This window comes from Sceloporus occidentalis, unplaced genomic scaffold (assembly GCF_023333645.1).
Source record: "Sceloporus occidentalis isolate IW3139 unplaced genomic scaffold, rSceOcc1.0.p SCAF_66, whole genome shotgun sequence".
In the NCBI taxonomy this organism is placed as follows: domain Eukaryota; kingdom Metazoa; phylum Chordata; class Lepidosauria; order Squamata; family Phrynosomatidae; genus Sceloporus; species Sceloporus occidentalis.
In genome coordinates this window covers 2,413,736-2,435,271 of record NW_028317046.1, presented here as the reverse complement: position 1 = coordinate 2,435,271, position 21,536 = coordinate 2,413,736, and the positions used below count along the sequence as shown (strand labels likewise).

At 43.6% G+C, this 21,536-nt stretch overlaps 2 protein-coding genes across 2 annotated transcripts; one reads left to right on the top strand and one right to left on the bottom strand.

Annotated features, from left to right (window-relative positions):
- Positions 1-644: 644 nt before the first annotated feature.
- Positions 645-3,386, bottom strand: LOC149286856 (protein LZIC). Its single transcript, XM_089493770.1, has 6 exons — positions 3,286-3,386; positions 2,563-2,698; positions 1,784-1,882; positions 1,268-1,363; positions 899-980; positions 645-703 (listed from the first exon to the last, which is right to left on the bottom strand). Exons 1-6 carry the CDS (start codon positions 3,384-3,386, stop codon positions 645-647), a joined length of 573 nt encoding a protein of 190 aa, XP_089349896.1.
- Positions 3,387-13,171: 9,785 nt separating this feature from the next.
- Positions 13,172-15,302, top strand: LOC149286855 (nicotinamide/nicotinic acid mononucleotide adenylyltransferase 1-like). The gene is made up of 4 exons (XM_089493759.1): positions 13,172-13,289; positions 13,808-13,991; positions 14,184-14,320; positions 14,908-15,302. The coding sequence occupies exons 1-4, from the start codon at positions 13,172-13,174 to the stop codon at positions 15,300-15,302; spliced, it is 834 nt and encodes a 277-aa protein (XP_089349885.1).
- Positions 15,303-21,536: the final 6,234 nt, after the last annotated feature.

The window sequence follows — 21,536 nt, the reverse complement described above, 5'->3', positions numbered from 1 at the left end:
AGTTACAGAAGGTACATCTCCACCGACCATTCAAATCTTCAAACTGACCGCGTCCTGGGATTCTCCGGTTGCGCATTAAACCCTTTCCCGATCACGTTCCCATTTCCAGGGTTACTCTAACATCTAGAGATCTCCAGGTTCCTATTCTCCAACTCACGAAGCACCATTAAACATATTAAAAAAGAGATCTGGAGAATATCATCAGCATCCACGGAGAATCCCGTATGGTTAGGTCATTCTATCCAGCATTTCGGCTCTAAAGTTAATAGAATTAGCACCAAAAAAAAAACCAAAAATGCTATATGCAAAAAAAAAAAAGTAAAAAAAAAAAAGTTTATTGAAAGTAGTAAAACATCCTGCATAATACTTATCACAGCAACATGTCACAAACATCAATTATTAAATATCTCATAACATCAAGTGAAAGACCATGACTCAACGAACCTTTTGTGGCCTGTAAAAAGTTAAAAAAGAAAAAAAAAAGAAATCTATACAACGTCAGTCTCTGGACGGGGCAACGGAGAGAATTCATTAACCCCCGGGGGCCGCTAAACACACTCTGTTCTACGGTAACATCGGATTCAAACATAGAAAAACACGACTCGGACCCAACTTTGTGCTCAACGTCAGTGACACTTGGAAGTTCATTTCTTTGTATTCTCCACTTCGATACCTGCGAGGGCCAGAACTTTGTCCCCTGATCCTGCGCGTCAAACAAGGCAGGAAAGAATAAACAGAAACATTTTAGACTATAGCGACAGAACGCAAACACATCCTATATATATTATTATTATAATAATGATGATGTCATCATGTTGCACGGATAAAACACACAGTCCAGTGAAAATGGGATCTAAACTGGAGAAACTGGGAAATCTATGGCATGGCCAGTACTCACCCAGTCCTTCTGAGACCTTCTGAAAGTGGCTGAGGGCGGCTCCTGCGTTCTCCGAGAGGAACGCTTCATCTTCCGGAGTCAACTGTATTCAAAATATAGTTCATTAAAGGAACAGCCTGGTCCCCAAAATGTTGTTTTCTATCTTTTAATGCAATTACTAGAGTGTATTCTGCACGGACATTGTTTAGTGATTCAAATTATTAAATGAAATCAAACAATATCTTTTTTTTTCTTGAAAACTTTGTTGGTTTCAGAAATTTCCCTTCTGTTTTCCGGCAACAAAGGATTTGAAGGGAAACAAAACCACCAGCGATGGCGTCTCCGCTTCAATGATAACTTATTCCGAATGCATGGACCTCCGAGGTTTACCTTCTCTCCCAGCTTCCGCAAGGCGGTGAGGATCTCGCCTTTCTGCTGCGTGTAGAGGTCCCGGGCCAGCTTGCCTACCATTAGATCTCGATCCATCTAGCAGAAAAAAAAGACATATTAAATATTATCTTAAGGTGGCACGATGCCCAGTCATCATCTGTCTGTCATCCCCTAAAGTAAACTTTGTGCAAGGGATGGAGAAAAAAACAAACTTTCCAATTTATTGGAATTTTCCAAATGTATCAGCAATAAGAAAAGCGCAAAGGACGGGCGAACAAGCTTCTGAAATGAGAAATGATGGAGGTGGGAGAGAAATACTAAATGATGCGCTTTCATCTTTATCCTGCCTTCCACCCACCTCATTGGATTTCTCTTATCTCAATATCTCAATGTTTTGTTACTTAAAACAACCGTTTTGACCTCTGCACGTAAAACAAGAGCCGGAGGTCACTATTTTATCCTTTTGGAGGATAAGGAGCTAAAAATATATAATAAAGAAGACCAAGAAAAACTTACTTCTGCTAAGCGCGTGCGCAGCTGCCCGGGTTGTTTCTTCGCAAACATCCTGATAACTTCAGGGGTTTTGAAGGCTTGGCTGATCGCGGCTTGGATCGCCTGAAAATAAACACGCCAGCGGCATATCGGTTTATTTTTAAATGCAGGATAGTTTGGGGGGGGGGGGCATTCTCATTTTTACGTCTTAGAATGTTGACAAAGCAAAGGAAGCGACGATCACAATAATTTGTTCCAAGTAATGGTTCCAGGTCACAATTAATTGACGCATTGTTCAGATATCCCAGAAACTTTCCCAAACTCCTAAACCAACAAAAAAATATGGTATCTTCAAGCCGGCGAGTTAAACCCCTTTGCAAAAATAAGTTCTGGGTTTTTTTTATATTAAAGTGTATTATATGTGTTCAAACATATGGTGTAACCGGCTCTTTCCAAGAGATAAATGTATTCCTGGCAACTCGATATATTTTTGCGTGCAGCAAAGACCCCGTGTCCCAAACTGGTATATTATCCTTCTTTAGACATATGGAAAAGAACAAAGTGAAGAAAAATTTGAAACATTTCGCCGACTTCTCCCAAGCTCTACATACAGAAGAGATTTATAAAATGCTCTAGCGTGTACAGGTAAGTCTGCGTTTTGTCTGTTTTCTCGTTAAATTGATGATTACACTTTGCCTGGGCTTAATCTCTCACTAGCGTTGCTTCAGCAGCTGATAAATGTCATTCACCTCCGACCCACGCCCCGCGATTCCTCGAAACACCCTGGAAGAAAATGATCTCACCAGCTGCATCCCGCTCAGCTCATCCACCAGAGTCATGTCTCCAGACATGATCTTCTTCAGAGAATCGTTAAACTCGCTCAGCTGCTCGAGCGTCTCCTTCTTGGTCTCTTCGTACTCATCGGCGTCCAACTCTTCCCTGAAGGAAAACAAGCCTTCTGAGACATTCTCCACCGCGGGGCGAGACAACCCACAAGAACTCCGGCCGCTGCTGAACTACAATCCCCACAATCCCGGCAAAGTATTACTAGATAATTTAACTCACCTCAACAAAATACACTTACACGCGTGTGCACGATCTATCGTTCAGCATCACAGAATATAATGGATAATTAAAAACAGTCTAGTCCATCACGGTCAATGTTTCCATTTACAATGTTGGTTAATAACAATGGAGTAAAACATAGTTTCAAATCTTGCCCCCCAAAATCACCCGCATAGGCATTTGCCTCTTTCCTTGCCCCAGCCAGCAGATGTTTTTGGACAAACACATCTCCTGAAGGCTGAAATATATGCCACCATACAGCTTCAGGGGTTCTATGGGTTTAACGAGACACCCCCTCCGAAAGCACTTGCATTGATATAAACCGGAGCGCCGGTACTCCACATTAAAAACATAAAAGTGCCTTTTTGTTAGTAGGGATCAGTATGGAACTGCACAGAAATGTACATTTATTCATATATTTTCCACAGCTTTAGAATAAGGCCACCTTGGCTGCATTTTACCTGCATTCCTCCAGATCCTGGAGTTGCTGCATCAGCCGATCTAACTGTTCTTCCAGATTCTGCCTCAATTTACCCGTCTCAGTTTTGCCTCTCGACGCCATCTTTAATAGTCCCTTAACAATTTCAAATAAAACACATGTTCTGTTTGGCAAATGGGGGCTAAACTTTTTTTAACTGTAACAGGTCAGCCCCTTTTATATCACTCTCTATGGTTGTACCTCTTTCTACATTATCGCTCAAAAGTTTGGGGTCACTTAGAAATTAATTTTGTTCATTAAAATAACATGAAATGGATCAGAGATCCAGCACAGACGGGGTTAATGCTCCTGTGTTCCAATAGTGAAGTTTGGGCAAAGCTTATACCTTTTATTAGGCCGGCATAGAAAAGAAAAAGTTACATAAGGTTTTAGGACCTCCGAGGTCTCTTCTTCAAATGATGGACGTGAAGAAGAGACCTCTGAGGCCCTTAGATTGTATGCACATCTTTTTCTGTATAGATTTCCACTAAAACATTTGCAACACAGTAATGAAGGTGATATAGAGCACTGAAATGGTTAAAATGCAATTAAGCTAACCCAGACTTTCATGCAAATACATGAGAAATAACCCATAATATAGAGCTATAAAGGAAGACTGCAACAAAGGCATGGAGCTGAACGGGTAAAACCAGGGTTATTAAATGATTAATGAATCCTCCAGCCTTTTCCCCTGTAGTAGTAGATACATGGAATAGATGTACAGCACAATTTGTGACCTTCACGTCACATGGGCTGATGACTCCTGTCACTGAGCGAGGTACACAAATCGCGGCCACATTGCTCCACCCTACCTGCTTCCGGAAATGGGCTTCACAAAGCGCAGGACTCTTCCGGTGCGCGTCACGGCTCGCGAACCAATAGCAAAGGAGGAGGTGTGTGCGCCCAATCAGAGCGGCGCCTTTACAGTGTGCGGTGCTGAAATTGTTCCCCCATGAGGTGGGTGAGTAGCAGTGTCACGGGGCAGATTGTGTGTCAGGGGGGCACGGGGCAGTTTGTGCGTCAGGAGGCAGTGTCTCGGTGTACACATAATGCAGCTCCCCGGGGCTCCTATACATATGACTTTATACTCCATGAATTCATCTTTATTACCACACTGGGGTGCAATGGTCTGACTCCCTCCTACCCCCCCCCCCCCACGCTGTGATCATATATAGGATTACCAATTGGTCCCTTTGCTCCCAGTATTTTATGGTTGATCTCCCTGCTTGAATGCAGGTGACTCAGTTACGTGTATCTTTAAATAATGACAAGTCAAGGTTTCCTTGGCGGCGAGTCGCTTCATAGAATCTTCACTATGGGCTATAAAAGGATTATCGTTCGTTTACAATCTAAAGGAACTATAATATATATTTAACAAATACAAAACTTTTTTATTGCCATTGAAACATATAGAGTATAGAAGAATGATACAATGTAACACATTTACTCCATACATTAATGTGAAGGTATGTCTTAATTGGTCTTTTACTGAATAAATGACTTTGTTATTGATAGTAAATGTACTTGCTGTTAGTTGCCAGAAAAATCTTTTTGCCCCCCGGCGGCTGGAGTCCCATCGCAGCGTGCCGTGCGCTCCGGCACTTGGTGACGGTGGGCAAGGTTACCTTTCTAAAGGGGTGAGATTACCCCTTAAACCTTAGGGGATCCTGCATTGTCATGTCTTCATGTCCACTGCTATGTTTATATATATAATAATAATAATATATATAGATTGATTAGAGCTATGGTGGGGGATAACCTTGTGAATTACGCACCCAATCTTAATTATACCCTTTGGCTTTTATTTATTTTTTTTGGAAGCCCGAGGTGCGTGCTCCATTGGGTGCCGCATTCTGTGCACAAGGCAGCAGAAGCCGGACTACGATACCGAGTTCCCTCACGGAGAACTCGGACAAATTCCAAACCCCCCCCATGGGAGGGTCGGATCTTGAGTCTCACCCCGAAGAGTGAGACTCCTTGCTGGTTTTGTGAAGAGAGGAAGGGGCCAGAAGGCTCCCAATCCTCCTCCAGCAAAGTCCAGGCTTCACTGCCTCTTAAAAAGAAAACAGTGTCCAAAAACGTGGGTACAAAATCGTGTGCCATAGAATTGTGAGGGCCAAGCCGTGAATCAAAAGGGGGACAAATTAATTGGCACTCGTGAAACGAAGTGAATTAAATAAATTAAAGAAAATAATTTAGGGACAGGCCATTGCTGGCCTGCCGGATTCAAAAATAAATTTCTTAACCCCAGGACCAGAAGGTACCTGGGGAAAAGGTAGTGCTGGTAGGCCGCCAGTGAGAACGTGCGCTCACCGTGTGCAGTGGCGTGCAATACCACACACGGTGACTCCAGCATTTCTGCCGGGGCAATTCCACCTCGGGCTCCATTTGCTATCCCGAACCCTAAGGCCAGAGGATCAGCATAGTACCCCCCCCTTCCCAAAGAGGAACTACACTTGATCTTAGCCAAAAGGCCAAAAACCCTTTGGCTTTTATTAGTTTCCTTTCATGTATAGATAGGTTATTAACATTTGTCTATAAAGTCATTTAGTATTTTAGCTTTAACTCTTTGTGCCAAACAGCATCGTCGGTGTGATCAGTTACTTGATTTTTTTATTCTAGATGAATAAATTCACACCAAGGAGCTCTCTGGATTTGCAAAATTGCAAATTGGAATCCCAGCTGATAATACCGCTCTGAGGGTACGTCATTCATCTCTGATGGGTGGGGGTAAGGGGGTGCTGACTCCACCCACTTCCCTTTTTTGCATATTGGAGCTAGCCACGCCCCTTAACTATGTATAGTAACATTTGCGTTGTGCGCTCAATCTAGGTCCTTTCACTTTAAAAATCTGTTCCATTTAGGCTTATGAGTCGGTCTAATGTCCTGCTGACCCTTGTAAAGCCAACGACACAAGTTACTGTATAATATGAGTGACGTGTTGTTTACATCGAAATATATCACCTGTAATGTTCAGCATGTGTTTTGTAGACAGTTATTCCAGCGAGAGCTTAGTTTCATTGATTTATTAGATTTTATTTTTTTATAGCAAATGACATAGAAATACTTGAACATGGAGAAGTTCTCTTACTTAATAAAACAGCTTAAAGATAAAAAAAGATAAGAGCTACACCAGATTATCGTGTATACTGAGCTGTGAAAAAAGCTAAAATCAGAGAATAAAGAAGCAGTACTACTGGGGCTGCATAAAACCTGATAGATGCTAATTCTGATGAATCAGACTCGCTCCCGACACCATTGTAAATCACCCCTTATGTATCCAGTTACGGGAACGTGAACGCTACGCTTCAGTATATTAGTTATTATTATTTTATATAGCGCCATCAAATTCTGTAGCGCTGTACAATGGGGTTTTATATGATGGTCGTTCTGTTCTAGTTAAATAGATCCAGCAGGTTCATCTGTGAACCTTCTAAATCACAGAATCCTCTTTATATCTGACGAAATAGCGCAATCTGATGTTTGCTTCTTAATTAGAAAATGACATCTTTAAAAAGACAATTTCGTTACAGCAATGTTTCATCATTTTCTAACGCAAGCTGGGTTAAATAAGGCTAATGGATCGCTCAGCCAAAGGTTGATGCCCATAGGTGTTCATCATCATGAGTAGATCCTAAAATCTCTGTCCTGTTCACAAGACTGGCTTTAGACTATTATATATCTAGAGCAGGGGTTCTCAAACTGCGGCCCTCCAGCTGCTGCAGGACTACATCTCCCATAATGCTCCTTCAGCTAAGGGGCTGGCTGAGGAGTATGGGAGATGTAGTCCTGCAGCAGCTGGAGGGCCGCAGTTTCAGAACCCCTGATCTAGAGGCTGAATAACATTATAAAATAAAATATAAGGAAAGTGAGACAATCAGGGTGTCTGTAGACAGTTAACATGAATTCTGCACAAAAGTTCTTATCTGTAGTGTTTCTAGAATTATCAATTCAAACTCGTTCAGTACGTGTAGTCAGCCTTTCCTTTTATTCTCCACGACTCATCTTTTAACGGCAGCAAGTCCTCCCCACCTCCATGCTTTCTGCACTAAACTATGCACAGTGCAATAATTAATTCATGCAGGGAGCCCTGCCAAAGCCGCCGTCCTTTGGGAGAACCTGACAGAGACCGTCGGTTAAATGAGCGCTGTCTTCAGGGAGAGCCGGGTCTGCTTAGTAAGGCGCGTAAAGACCGGGGTCTTAATAGTTAACCACAGTGAACTACCGATGAGCTGCCCAAAGCCCCACTGCACGTTTATGGGGGGCAAATAATATCTGGGATCACATTAAGGCAGGTCCTTCTTAAATCACGTGGTTCTTCTTCATGGGAAAATTGCACAAATCGGTTCAGTAATGAGGGATCCGCTAGACGTGCCACAGGCAGGGGCAGGAGGTCACAGCTTCATAGCAGATCCCAGTCCTTGACGCTTTGTTCAACACCAGCCCGGGAAATGTGTAATTTAAAAGCCAAAAAGGTGCCAAAACCAGGTAAAATCCTACATAAAAAAAAAAAGAAATGTGGCAGAACAGAAAGCTTTAACTTATATTTCGTATAAACACCTTTTTTTATTGATGTGTGTATGCAATAAATGGCAGTTGTGGCGCGCTTACCTGTAGAGAGAATGGAAGCCACAGATAGCACCATGGACACGTAATACAGCTCAGGCGTGTTAATGGCCTGTATGTGAAAAACATACATACAGGTTTAATATATATATTTAAATAAAGTGGGATAATATAAAGCCAGCGATGCTTGCTTCGGGTCCAACCCTTACCCAGAGACCAGGGCGTGCGCTAAGGAAAAGATAGATCTTTGGAAAAGGGGTTTAAAAGCACTTTTAATGCCTCCCAGCTAATGCAGATCTAGCTTTTTACTTAAGTTTTCAGACTTGACCCTTTCTGTCCGCACTCGGCACTCACGCATTCTTTGGCGAGTGACGTCAGCAGGAAGGTGACGGCTCCTTCGAGGAACGACGCGCACCCGAAGACGGAGAAAGAAAATCGAAGCCAGCCGGGGATCGGATCGATCAGGACGAGAAGCAAAGCGAACCCTGCGGCAGAAGCATCGTATATATGGTTAGAGGCGTAGGGGTCTTAACCAGGGCTCGTCTCTTAAAAGGAAGAAGGCCATGCAGTTTTGGGCCATCACTCAGCACTAAGTAGGTTGAGATCCTCTGATCTATGGGGTTGTCCTACAAAGTAATGGGGTTGTCAGCCAGGCTTAACGCTGCTGACAATCATCCCTAGCCATAAGTTAGATTCATAGGGGATGAGAACTTCCTGAACTACTTTAACTCAACCTCAAATTATCTGGACGCACCAACATCAGCATTCCTTCTTCAACCATGCAACCTGTTTTCAAGCAGAACACTTTAAACAAAGTGGGTATATCAATCTAGATTTTTTTCTTCTAACTTGGCTTACCTGTAGCAAAAAATGTAAAACCAATGAAGCCGACGAGGTTGGTGAGGAGAGGTTGGCTGCAGAACCGAGAGGAACTTGGCCTGGAAAGAAAAATGTCACGATATGCAACGTAGATATAGTGTTAATTGCCGAGCGTGGCATCTTAAAGTGACAGTACCCGACAATCCGCGTGGGTGCTTATAAGTTTACAGAAATAAGCCCAACGCATGTCTGATATAGGGGACCTTTTTTCTTTAAACGTGTGTAGATGTTTTGAACGGTGAATGAATAAATATGCCTGTTGGTTTTCTTATTTCCTTAGCCTTTCCTTAGTGAGAAGTGATAATACTAATAAGCCTGCTTGCGGGGAGAGCAGAAGGAGTCTTCGTGATTATTTGTCCTTATTCGCTACGGTTTTGCTTGAGATTCCGTGAGAGGGTTGATGCATCGAGGCGAGAGATAACGTCTACCGTATACCACGGCGTTAACGTACCCTGAACATGCGCAGCAAATGGAAAATCTGTGTTGTAGTTAAGAATGCCCTGGTGTTCGCGAGGTGCCGTGTTTTATGAATAAGGGTTATGTTGGCGTGAACCTCCGAGGAAATACATTCCGCCCCAACTAAAAGGATTTTGAAAACTATGGGTCAGGCTGCTGGTTCAGTCTTCTCTCGAGTGCGTAAGAATACTTGTCCTGCTAGATTTTCAGGTAAGATCGTCCGGGCAAAAGCCATGCGTCGGAAGCTATGGAGCAGCGTTAGAATTACTCTTTTAGCTATTTAGAATAGTTGATTACTCTATATTAATGGACGCCAACAGGATCAGGACCCAGGTGGCAACTCGTCTTCTGGAGCTGAATACCATTGTCTGTCTGAACCTGGTGGGAGTTGTAGACTACGTTATGACTGCTTGGATCTCATCTGAATTCATGTAGACAGAGGCAACATTTTACACAATGAAATCATTTATTTCTAGGAAGGGTTTGCAGAACTAGCAATGGAAGTTCCAGGCTGCGTTTAGTTACATTGTTACAAGTTACATTCAGCAGAGTAGGTGGAACAGCATCTTCAATATATATATAATGTATGTGTATGTATATATATATTAGGAGGGTTACACTGACCTTTGCAGAACGTAGACTTGTGGGACCGCAAGGGCCACGCCAAGGAGCAGCACTGTCACCAGCCTAGAACAAAAATACATAACAGGACACTGGCAGTGTTCTCACGATGGATCAGAAGGGTTCTAGACCCCCCTCCCCCAGCATAATGAAAGGTTTGGTGGCTGTAGCTTAGCATTTTTTCTTAGTTTTGTGAAATCAATAAACAAAATAGAAAATTTACATCTGGGGGGGCGAAGGTAGAAACTTACAGTCTAGTTTGGTCCTTGTGATGGAGCCAGCGGCTGAGGTGGTGGGCCGTATGTGCCAGAAGGTAGTGGATCATTGTGGATGTCCTGAGAAGCCGCTCAGCGGTTTAAGCGCCGTGTGTCACCTGATACATTGTGACAGCGAGCTGCTGCTTAGGCAGGACATTGCATATAAATTATATATTTAGGGGAAAAAAATGGCTTGAGCTCCTTCCCGTTTAATTTCAGTTTCAGATAAAAGCCTCGTTGACCTGTGATATATGGTTATCATGGCACCGCTGCCTTAACCTCACACTGATCCTTAAACTGTCCTCCTCAAATGAGATTTCCGTAGCTTCCTTCTCCCTTCCGATTTAGAATCTTCTTTGATGAAACCTTTGAAGTATTCCTCTCTGGCATCCACGTGTATCTAACAGCCGCCAAACGTAAGAGACGCATCCTGACTATGTGACCTCAACAGAACCTTAACGTCTCCTGGTTCAGAGGCCAATTCACAAGAAAACTTTGGATCTTTTCCAACCCACAGGGGCATAAAACATCCAGATACAATGAAAATAAAGTCCCCAGTGTACCAGATACAGAAAGACCCAACATACCTGTGCCAGGAGAACCAGTCCTTAGATGGTGGTGAATGCCTTAAGATACGGACCGAGGTGTCTACTGCTAACTAAGCCAAGATGTGTCCTTCAGATGCTCACGGTGTCCTGTAGGGCATTAGTCGGTCCATTGTCCCCCATCGCTTTCGCCTCTTTCATTAGTGTGATGGCAGAAAGCAATTCATTGTCCGGGGCTGTGGCAGTAGACGGCTTAAAACTCAAAAAGAATTCCTCGCTGAACTGGTGGGGAGGGTCTGCTTCCCCCCCCCCAACACCTCCTACCAAGCAAGCTTTTGGATCACTCCTTTTACAACTTCACTCATCTTTACCACGACCCAGTTAATGACTATAACAAAGACCATGAGGGTGACCGCCAGACCCTGGGCAAGTACCAGCAGCAGCATGGCTGTAATGTAGGGGCTCGCAGGGAGCGGCCGGTCCGCGGCCAGATTACTGTCTCGCTTCACTTCACAGCTGGTTGGGCAGAAACAAAAGTACGGAGCTCAACAATGAAATGCGTGGGAAAGCGGGAATGATCCCTCAACACAAGTGGACCATTCTTCGGTCATTTCTCCTTGTTATCCAGCGCCCTCTCCTGCACACGAGAGCGCGACCGCTTTTTCACATGGGGGAGCTACTGAAAAAAACATACAATTTTCCGATGGGAAAGGGTATATTGCGACAATTCTATAAACAATGTTTCAGCCTTTTATATTTAAATATTGTGACATTTTAGCCTTTTATATATTTTAGAACATGGCGTATCTGAAACCAAAATGTACACGATGCACAAACCATCGCTGGGAATTATTTATCGATATTACTTCTTTATCGCTCAGGAGGGTCTTCGCTATAACAAGCAAAACTTTTACAATCACCATAGCAACGGGTGCAATATCCCTACTGATTTTTCCACTTTAGCCTATTTGCGCTGTAAGACCCTTTATACGACCAGTGATTTTATTTGATTTATATTTTGTTTGTTTTTTTTCATGTTTGTTTCAGTTGCGATATAACGCTTTTCCTTTTGCGCTTTTTTTATTATTATTTGCAGTCTCGGCGGAGGGTTGGCATAAAGTAACCGGTGATGAGACGTAGCTCCGGGCGCTCGCCGTGAGCTGGGCTTCGTATATCCTTATGTTGGGATTATCCAGGATAGCTGCGTCCCTTAAACCAAATCTCTGTACGTGTAACATATATACGTGGTTGCTAGGTAACCAAAGCCACCTACTGAACGTCGGCGCCTTGGTATCTTGCGCTGGCTGCACACAGGCTCGCTTTGGCCCGCGGAACGCACAGGGGGCTGGGGGTGAGTTTTATTTATTTATGTTTTAATTTTTTATTTATTTTGCTTTGTTTATATTGTTTTTTTAATTTTTTTTTTTAAATATTATTTTTACAAATATGGTCATGGTCTAAACGGGCTGATCAGAGATCTCCAATATAACCAGCCCATTCCTGATCGCCCAAGAGGGGAATCAGTCCCCCGATGTTACGCACTTGGCTGCCGCCCCCCCCCTGGACCCACCACCCCCCCTGGACCTACCACCCTAGGTCTGAATAAGTCACTGGTTTAAACCGCAGCGATGAATCCAGATAAAATAACCCAGTTACGCTCTGGAATACACTGCAGATGGAGGTGGAATCCATAATTACTGTGGGGCTTCTAAGAAAAGGGAATTCAGGGGCAGACATGAAGGATATCATGAAAGGAATTACAACCTTTTTATATATAAAATGTGTATCATTACTGAGCGGCTGACAATCGCTTCTGTGGAATATATTAAATATGTTGGTATATTATTGGCCTGCTCACAGGAGCTTACAATCTAGAGGATCAGCATGATTACCCCCCCCCCCCCCATTAAGCTATCGCTCTCGTGTTATTAAGTTACTGTTTGTAGCCTTTGAAGGGGGGGTAAACTTCAGGATATTATTTTAACACTGGCCCTGCCACAGGCTGCCACCTATTTCAGCCTCCATGAGCTGAGCTTAATCCCTCAAACAGGTTACACTGATCGACAAAGAAAAAGGTGGATTTAATAAATGAAGTTGTGCAGACGGCGACTGATCCACTTTAAAGACTTTAACATAGAACTAATCTCAAAGCTAACAGAATCTATGAATGACGGGCGACTACGTGAAACACCATACTTTGCTGTGTAGTGAAAAGCTCTGAAGGGGTTAAGGTTCGGTTTTCTGACACTTTTTGTAAGGTGTTTTTTATCTCGTAGACACGGATATTGCATTATCCTCGTTTACGCAGTCTTTCATCACGCGCCGGTGACTTCTAGTATGTAGGGTCTTTTTTTCAATTCATTTGTCTGAACGGCAAAGGGGTTTTTTTTATTTACGTCCGTGGACTTCCATGTGAATATCGGAGGTTCCGCGGTTGTGAATATGCGAACGTCCTCGCATCTAAAATTCCGCTTCTTGCCTCGTAATAGATTTTGTCGGTAACCCTGAGGCCGTCCCTCTGAATTTGCGGCTGCCAGCAGGAGTCATGGAGGATTGCGACAATCGGGCTGAGGTTGTGCTGCTGGCCACTGGATCGTTTAACCCCGTCACCGTCATGCATCTGAGGATGTTTGAACTGGCCAGAGACCATCTGCAAGAGACAGGTACGGCTTTCTGGTGTGCGTGTTAGCGTGCGTTTGCGTGAGTGTTAGAGTGTATTTGTGCTTGTGTGTGTTTGTGTGCATGTTAGAGTGTGTGCGTGTTAAAATGTGTTTGTACGTGCTAGCGTGTGTTTGTGTGTGCGTGTTAGAGAGTATTTGTGCGTGTTAGCGTGTGTTTGTGTGTGCGTGTTAGCGTGTGTTTGTGTGTGCGTGTTAGTGTGTGTTTGTGTGTGCGTGTTAGTGTGTGTTTGTGTGTGCGTGTTAGTGTGTGTTTGTGTGTGCGTGTTAGTGTGTGTTTGCGCGATCAAAAGACCAATTCAGGAACCAAGACCTCATTAAAAGTGGGCCTGTGTTGGTTTATAAAGTGAGTGAGAACCGTCCACCCTGTAAAGTATAAGCTTTGTCGGTTGCGCTCCAGCACTAAAGGTAATTACGAGCGACTCCAAAATGATTTCCTTCGGGGCGGGAGAATCAGAGTCGGATCCTACACGGTCTCATCGATGTGCCATCTTCCCCCACAGGTAAATACAAAGTGATTAAAGGCATCATATCCCCGGTCGGTGACGGGTACAAGAAGAAAGGGTTGGTTGAGGCTTCTCACCGCCTTGCCATGGCGAAGCTGGCAGCGGAGAGCAGTGACTGGGTGGAGGTGGACCCATGGGAGAGCGCCCAGCCAGAATGGATAGAGACCGTTCGGGTGCTAAGGTACGAGAGACATAACTCAGTGTACTTATATGACCAGTCTCAATAATAAATAAATGCCCATTGGACTATTCCATGGCTGGTTAAAGTAAGAAGATCAGTCTTTATACTGACCCCCCCCCCCCACAGTGCTAGTATTTAGTTTTGTTGGTTTTTACCCCGTTTTATTCCGAGACATCTCTCTCATCCTCGCAGGCATCACCGGCAGAGCCTTGCAAGGGTCCCGAGAGAAGAAAACCCGGAGAGCAAAACCCCGCAGAGGAAGGGCAACAAGCGGAAACGAAATCACAACCACCAGGATGTGCCGGACCGCAGCCTCGCTGAGGGCAAAGGTAAAAGACGGGAGGGAAAGGGGTTTATCGAGGCGTTACCAGGCCGAGGCAAACATTGTGACAGAGGAGGGATGATGGGAACTGTAGTCTGCAGCAGCTGCAATGGGAGGGTGTCGGGAGATCACGTTTATAGAAACAAAATCCAAAGTCCGGATAAAAATGTTTCCAGAGCAGTGAGGGTTCTGTTCCTTGCGGTTTTCCCAGAAGTTGGACTAGTAAATCCTTGAGATTTTTGCACTTTGTGTCGTTTTTTTCATAAATTATGTTTCTCAACGTATTTTTCACCTAACCGGTTGCTGAAACGTAATATCCAGAAGAATAATCTGTACGTATTTTATATATTTGTTTCTAGAATGTTCCGAGCTTTCTAATGTTTCAGCTCTGGAAATATCGTCTCGCCTACCAACCTCCGTTTGTACGGAATTTTTTTATGTTTGTGTTAAAAGCTTCTGTTTGCTCACAAATAAATTTTTATACCCATAAAGTTAACAAGTAGGAAGATATTTAAGCGGCGCTCTAAACCCCGAGTTTGCCGGGGAATGGGGTTATTGATCTTTTGGTTAGAGATCTCGCTTCTTGCTTTGCAGCCGTTCCTCAGGTGAAGCTGCTGTGCGGGGCGGATGTTCTGGAGTCCATGAGCGTCCCTAACTTGTGGAAAGACGAAGATGTATTCGAAATAGCCTCCTCGTTTGGGATCGTCTGCATCACCCGACATGGAAATAATGCCCGTAAATTTATGTACGAGTCCGACTCCCTCTGGAAGCACAAGAACAACATCCACGTGGTGGAAGAGTGGATCACCAACGACATTTCCTCCACCAAGATCCGCCGCGCGCTCAGGAGAGGGCAGAGCGTCCGCTACTTGGTACCAGAGCCGGCCCTGGATTACATCCAGCAACACGATCTGTATAATGAAGAGAGCGAGGAGAAGAACGCCGGTCTCATTCTAGAGCCTCTAGCACGAAACTGCAAGAAATCCTAGTGTTTGCGCTTTTATGGAGCGTCATTCGGTTAAAACACATAGCTGGATAAGGTCTAGGGCAAGGGTGTCCAACCTGCGGCCCTCCAGCTGCTGTAGGACTACATCTCCCAACCTCCTCTGCCAGCCACTTAGCTGAAAGAGCATTGTGGGGTATGTAGTCCTGGAGGGCCGCGGGTTGGACACCCCTGGTCTAGGGTTATCCACCCTACAGCCTAGCTGTAGAAGTAGCCATAGAAGTCTATGTTTACTTGTATTTTTGCTACCTGAGCTACAAACCGACCCCACCAGATTTTGATGCCCTCTATGCTCTCAGTTCCTCGCGTCATTTTGCTCCGTGATGATGCGGGATATTATTTTTGGGAATAAATATTATATTTTGGAATAGAAGGACATGGAAGATGGGATCTCTGTGTACCTTCCAAACGCTGCTTGTCTTATAGGTTCAGAAGCCCCGTCTAGAAAACACTCGGTCGTGCCGGTACTATATTGTTTTTGTCGCTCATTGGCGTAAAAAGTAAATAAATTTACAATGGAATTAATCCAATCTGATAGCTGTTCTTTTCTGTTGACAGGTTGAAAGACTAAGGTGACCCCTAATAGTCTATTAGTTTGGATTACAAGTTCTCCTGTTTAAAGAGCTCCGTGGGTGACTTGCCAGCGGCCCTTACCGGCTTTTCACTAAATTTAATGCAAAATTCAGCAATATTTCACTGTATACCAGCTTGTTCTTAAAAAACCTGAAATCACAGGAGAGCGTGCTGGTGCTTTGTCCATAAAAATGATATTAATAGGGGGGGGGGGAAACAAGAATTAGTGAAGAAAAAAAAAAAGACTGCTTTTTCAATGACGGCAAGTGATGCAATGCAATGATGACACACCAGATGTTGCAATTAGAGATCATATTGTGTAAAAATCCTCAGTTTCCAGTATAAAGGTCAAATTGTATTTGAAACTTGAACTTTTATCTTGTGACCTGTGTTTCTGTTTAGCGACTGTCCAGACAGATGTGTACAGAGCGGGTCATCCCGCGGGTGAGCAGATAACGGGGTGATTGCCGTGTAACGCGTCTGTTATACAGTAAGGCAGGGGTGTAACTTCTAAGTAATTTGGGGTCCCCCAACTACTGCTGGTTCAACCTCTCCTTCCTTTACCTTGCTGCACACAGCAGACGTAAAGGCAGCCGCAGGTTGAGGTTGTTGTAAATCTAATGGGGTAATTTTTTAATAGTATGACATCAGACCATGGGAATGATGCAATACCATGGGAATAAAGTTGACTGCTCCCCCATTAGATCACCCAGTTTTAAATAACAGGTTTTAAATAACAACTCCCAGCATCCCAGCCAGGCTCTGTATAACAAGTGCTGCCTGGTACTGAATCGGACTAAAATAATTAACACACAGAACAAGTAAACAACTTACATACAAAACAAATGTATAGAATTCGTCTGGATCCCTCTCTGTGATATCGTGCATAAAGTCCACGTATATTATGACATCACTGTCCCTTTAACTCAATGTATAAGACTGCTCCAGATTCAAAGTGCTATCTGGAGCAATCGGCATAAACCTTCCGTGGGTTGCTATGGCGATTGCTCCGCATTTAGAACCGTCTTCCGGAATACCTCTCTCTGGATATGGCCCGTAGGCTGTTTTTAGTAAGTAATGTAACTTGCGTTCAGGGTCACTTTGAGACCGAGCCGCATGGTGTCGTGTAACATTTACAATAACTGCTATTTATTTCTCTATCAGCGGGAAGCCAGCAGCTTGACAATGGCCGCCCGGACCTCGCTATTCTTCTCGAGGGTGGGGAGCGGCTGCACCCTGATCTCAAAACGCAGACACAAAGAGAAAACCAGGAAATACATTTTTAATATTATTTGGGAAGGTATTTGTGATCAGCCCCTGTTACCCCGCGGGTGTTGGCACTTAAATCGGTTTAAAATCACAGAGACCTAAAAGATGCCTCTCCGTGAAGGAGATCAATCCATGTGCGATTTACTAAGAAGAGAAGCATCGCCTGGAATGCTTCTATCTTTCTGAAGCCTCCGTGTTGGATGAACAATTAATTTTCACTGCCAGCCCTCCCCTTCTGTCATGCGACGGGTGGTGTACCGCGCATGCTTTTTGCCGTCAGCCAAATTCAGAGATTAGCTTTGGCGAGCGGCGCCGGAGGACCGCGGCGCATTAACTGCTGAGGGACACTCAGCCATCATCTGAACTTTAATACATATGATAGCTGAAAGACCCCTTTAAATATTTCTTGCCCCCCCCTGTGAATGCATTGAAGGGGGGTTTTAATCCCCTAATATACATTTGCCCCCTATCCCCACCTTCCCTCTATTTACCATGCAGGAGATATACTCACCGCCAGTCAAGCGTTCTAACGGGGGTCTAACGAGACCCCCACGCACATGTATGTTTATGTAAATAATGTATGCGCAGGTTTAAAGAATGCGTACGTTTAATATATTCATATATTTAGGAGGTGGTCTTCGGCAGGCAGACGGCAGGGAAGGTTGTAGGTCGCTGTGACACAGTGGCCTCTGTGAAGAGATACTCTATCCTCGCTCTGCTCGCGGACGCTTTCTCCCCTGCCAAGTCGAACAGGTCAAACAAATACTCGAGTGCAGCCCCGGACGTACGCCGCGCATGCATTAACCAAAGTCTCACACTGTAAAACCCCGCAGGGTCCCTTTAAAGCTTAACGTTACGGCTCTCATGATCTGCGGAACCGTCCCCAATAATAAAGGATTCTGAACGGTAATGGGATTTGAAAAATATATGACGCTTCCCCTTTAAGATACATGAAGACCCCTGGATACTCTCCACGACGTCTGCCCCAATAATGTGTAGCAATGCCCTATTCTTTAACTCCGCAGAGACACTGCGTAACTCCATTAACCCTTTCGCTGCGCATGATATATATATATATATATATATATATATACTGTATGTATAAGCTTGTTTGAGCAGGGCCCTCGTAACCTGTTGTTTGTGTAAATGAGATTATGTTACATACTACTTGTTATGTCCCGTCTACCCGTTGTACAGCGCTACGGAATATGATTATACATGATTTTAGTGTATATTTCAGATGTGGATCTGTCCATGATCACAGTTTTCTTTTTAATTATTTAAGCAATGGCATTTTGTGGAGTAGCTGTTACATTGCTTTAACGCCCCGGAATATGTGTTTTTAAATCAGAAGGAGAGAAGAGGTTAAACCAATAAGCAGCCGGTGCCTGAACCTCCCCCACCAGGGCTGTCACTCCCCCAGAGAATATATATAAAGCCGGCTGGGGCTATAGGGTTTATTCGTTACCTTCGCCGCCGGCTGGTGACAATACCCACAATCCTCACCAATGGCGCCCCCAGATTACAGCGGCACCTGGAACATGATCAGCAATGAGAATTTCGAGGGCTACATGCAATGCCTCGGTAAGGATGGGGACGGCTGCCAAACTTTGGGGGCGAATGCAAAAGAGATGTAACTACCCAGCAACACACCTGAGAAACGGCAGGGTTTGCACCGAGCATCAGTACGTTACCCCAGTCTCAGGGTCTTGGGGGGGGGGTAAATGGGCAGATTCTCCGTGTCACGCAGTCTGGAGCCAACTCCTTCATATTCTACTCTGATCTTATTATATCCGAGCCATCCGAATGGTGCTTTTCTCCCTGCGATATCACAGCTGAAATCCCTGCTTGAATACAGGTGACCTCGTTCAGAATATTTTTACCTCCTGGCAAGTCATTGCCTTCATAAAGACCAATATATGAACCATTTGGCTGCGCAAGGGCTTTAATCTGCGGCTATATATGTTATTTTAATACCCTGTATAAAAATTGGTTATATATATATATATATATATATATATAATTAGTAAGGGCAATAAGGGCACGGAATTCACTGCCAATAGAGGGGGTTCTATCGGATACACCGGATGCCTTCAAAACGGGTCTGGATATTTAAAGTAGAACAGACAGGGGTATAAATGATAGAATAAAACAGTAATATTTTACAGCTTTTTGGTCCAAGGAGAAATCTGATCGCCTTTTGCAGGAAAGAAGGAATTTTTCCCCCTAAGTGGCAAAAAATGAAATTAAATTAGGATATATATATATCTTTTTTATTATTTAATTTTTGGTGGGTTTTTTTTTTACATTGTTACATAAATACACATGTTTATTAAAAGCTCTTCCTCCGATAGAACAATCCCAGTATCTGTTGTGAAAATATTCCTTTGAAATGTATCAGTTTTGGCTCACGCTGGACTTTTGTCTGTATATTTCCTATCTTTTTTTCCGGATCTGTTCCTTTTAACTCTGTGTTCTTTTTATCTTGCGCATGACCTCCCGCCCAGAGACAAAATTTTAGTTTTTTTATAACTTTTTCAGGACAGTTACAAACTTTCATTTTGAAATAAGAATATTTTCTGTTACATTGATTTGTTACTTTCTTTTGCTTCAAGTATAACTCTAAAGGCAAATAAACTCTTTAAACTTGGATCAGCAAACACAACGGGCCGTTGGAACACAGGAGTGATGGGAGTGATAAAGGGCCATTGGAACACAGGAGTGATGGGAGTGATAAAGGGCCATTGGAACACAGGAGTGATGGGAGTGATAAAGGGCCATTGGAACACAGGAGTGATGGGAGTGATAAAGGGCCATTGGAACACAGGAGTGATGGGAGTGATAAAGGGCCACTGGAACACAGGAGTGATGGGAGTGATAAAGGGCCATTGGAACACAGGAGTGATGGGAGTGATAAACGGCCTCTGTACACCAATGCAGAGATTCCATTAAGTGAACCCGAATTTTTGAATGGTGGTGTACAATTATAGAAAAAAAGCAGATGTAATATTATGAGTTGCTTATCTGTATATGTCGTGTCCTGCAAAAACATTTCGGATGTGTTCAGAGAGGAGCGTATCCTCTGATGAGGGGCATTAGAGTCCTGTCCTGACCCCGCTATGCCTAGAATAGTAACAAACTCAAGCCGCTTACATTCATAACCCAAGCATTATGACTGCAGGTCCTGAATCTTTTTTTTTTTTTTTTTTTACTCCAGGTATAGATTTTGTGACGCGGAAGATGGCAAAACTCCTGAAGCCCCAAAAAGTAATAGAGCAGAAAGGGGATACATTTACTATCCAAACAGTAAGCAGTCTACGGAATTACCTGGTTAAGTTTACGGTGGGGGAAGAATTTAATGAAGACATGAAGGGCCTGGATAACCGAAAATGCAAGGTATGGAAGGAACACCAAACGGTTTATCTGCTACGGTTTGGGCTGTGCTAGCGGACCCAAAGATTGGGTTCAATAAATATCAAAATTCTGACCCGTGATTATCTTCTAGATCTTCTTGATTCAAATAAAAAATCTGACTGCGGTTTGGAGTCAACAAGGAGTCCCCCCCCCCCCCACTAAGTGGCAACATTTAAAAAAAAAACCAAAACCTTAATTGGGTTGAACTTTATGAATTACTGTACTTTTACTATTAAATGCTATGCCTTCTATAAACAGTAGAGGGCAGCATTGCATTAAAATCCCAATGCGCAGAGTAAATGTTTTAATTTGGGCTGCGCTTAAATGTTTTAAAATTCTAATCTTTCCAAAACGACTCCTTTTTATTTGTATCTTAGAGCATCGTGTCGTGGGACAACGGGCGTCTAGTCTGTGTCCAAACCGGCGAAAAGAAGAATCGAGGATGGGTCCATTGGGTTGATGGCGATGAGCTGCATTTGGTATGAGCTGCCAGGTTTTATATTTTATTTGTCCATCTCTAATTTTTTATTATGATATAAAAGTGGAAACACTTCGCCGGCCGGGTGACCATTCCTAACTGGCCCGCTGACCCTTGGAATTCTCTAACACGTAATAAAAAAAAATAATTTTTATCATGGAGTAAAAACCCTGAAAATCATTTTTTTTAATACTTTCTTTATCATCCGGCAGGAGCTGAGCTGTGAGGACCAGGTCTGCAAGCAGGTGTACAAAAAGGTGCAGCCGCCTTGCTGATCATGCGCGTGATCGCCCTTAAACACCTTAACCCAATATTCTACCATCTATGCAATCATATTGGTTTTAGTTCTTGTATATTTATTTTGTCCCGCTGTATGGAAAAGTAATTTTGCTACGTTTTGTATAAAGAGGGTATTTTGTCCCCCGCAGCTGCTAATGAAAATATATTAAAAAGAATATTAACGGCTCTGAAAAGGCTTTTCGGTTT

What these genes read in the sequence shown, in the direction of transcription:
- LOC149286855 (XM_089493759.1), top strand. Translation starts at nt 13,172, where the DNA reads ATGGAGGATTGCGACAATCGGGCTGAGGTTGTGCTGCTGGCCACTGGA. An exon ending in AGACCATCTGCAAGAGACAG is followed by an intron (nt 13,290 to 13,807) that starts GTACGGCTTTCT and finishes CTTCCCCCACAG; the next exon opens with GTAAATACAAAGTGATTAAA. An exon ending in GAGACCGTTCGGGTGCTAAG is followed by an intron (nt 13,992 to 14,183) that starts GTACGAGAGACA and finishes TCATCCTCGCAG; the next exon opens with GCATCACCGGCAGAGCCTTG.
- LOC149286856 (XM_089493770.1), bottom strand. Translation starts at nt 3,386, where the DNA reads ATGGCGTCGAGAGGCAAAACTGAGACGGGTAAATTGAGGCAGAATCTG. An exon ending in AGCTGAGCGGGATGCAGCTG is followed by an intron (nt 1,883 to 2,562) that starts GTGAGATCATTT and finishes GTTTATTTTCAG; the next exon opens with GCGATCCAAGCCGCGATCAG. An exon ending in TGCGCACGCGCTTAGCAGAA is followed by an intron (nt 1,364 to 1,783) that starts GTAAGTTTTTCT and finishes TTTTTCTGCTAG; the next exon opens with ATGGATCGAGATCTAATGGT.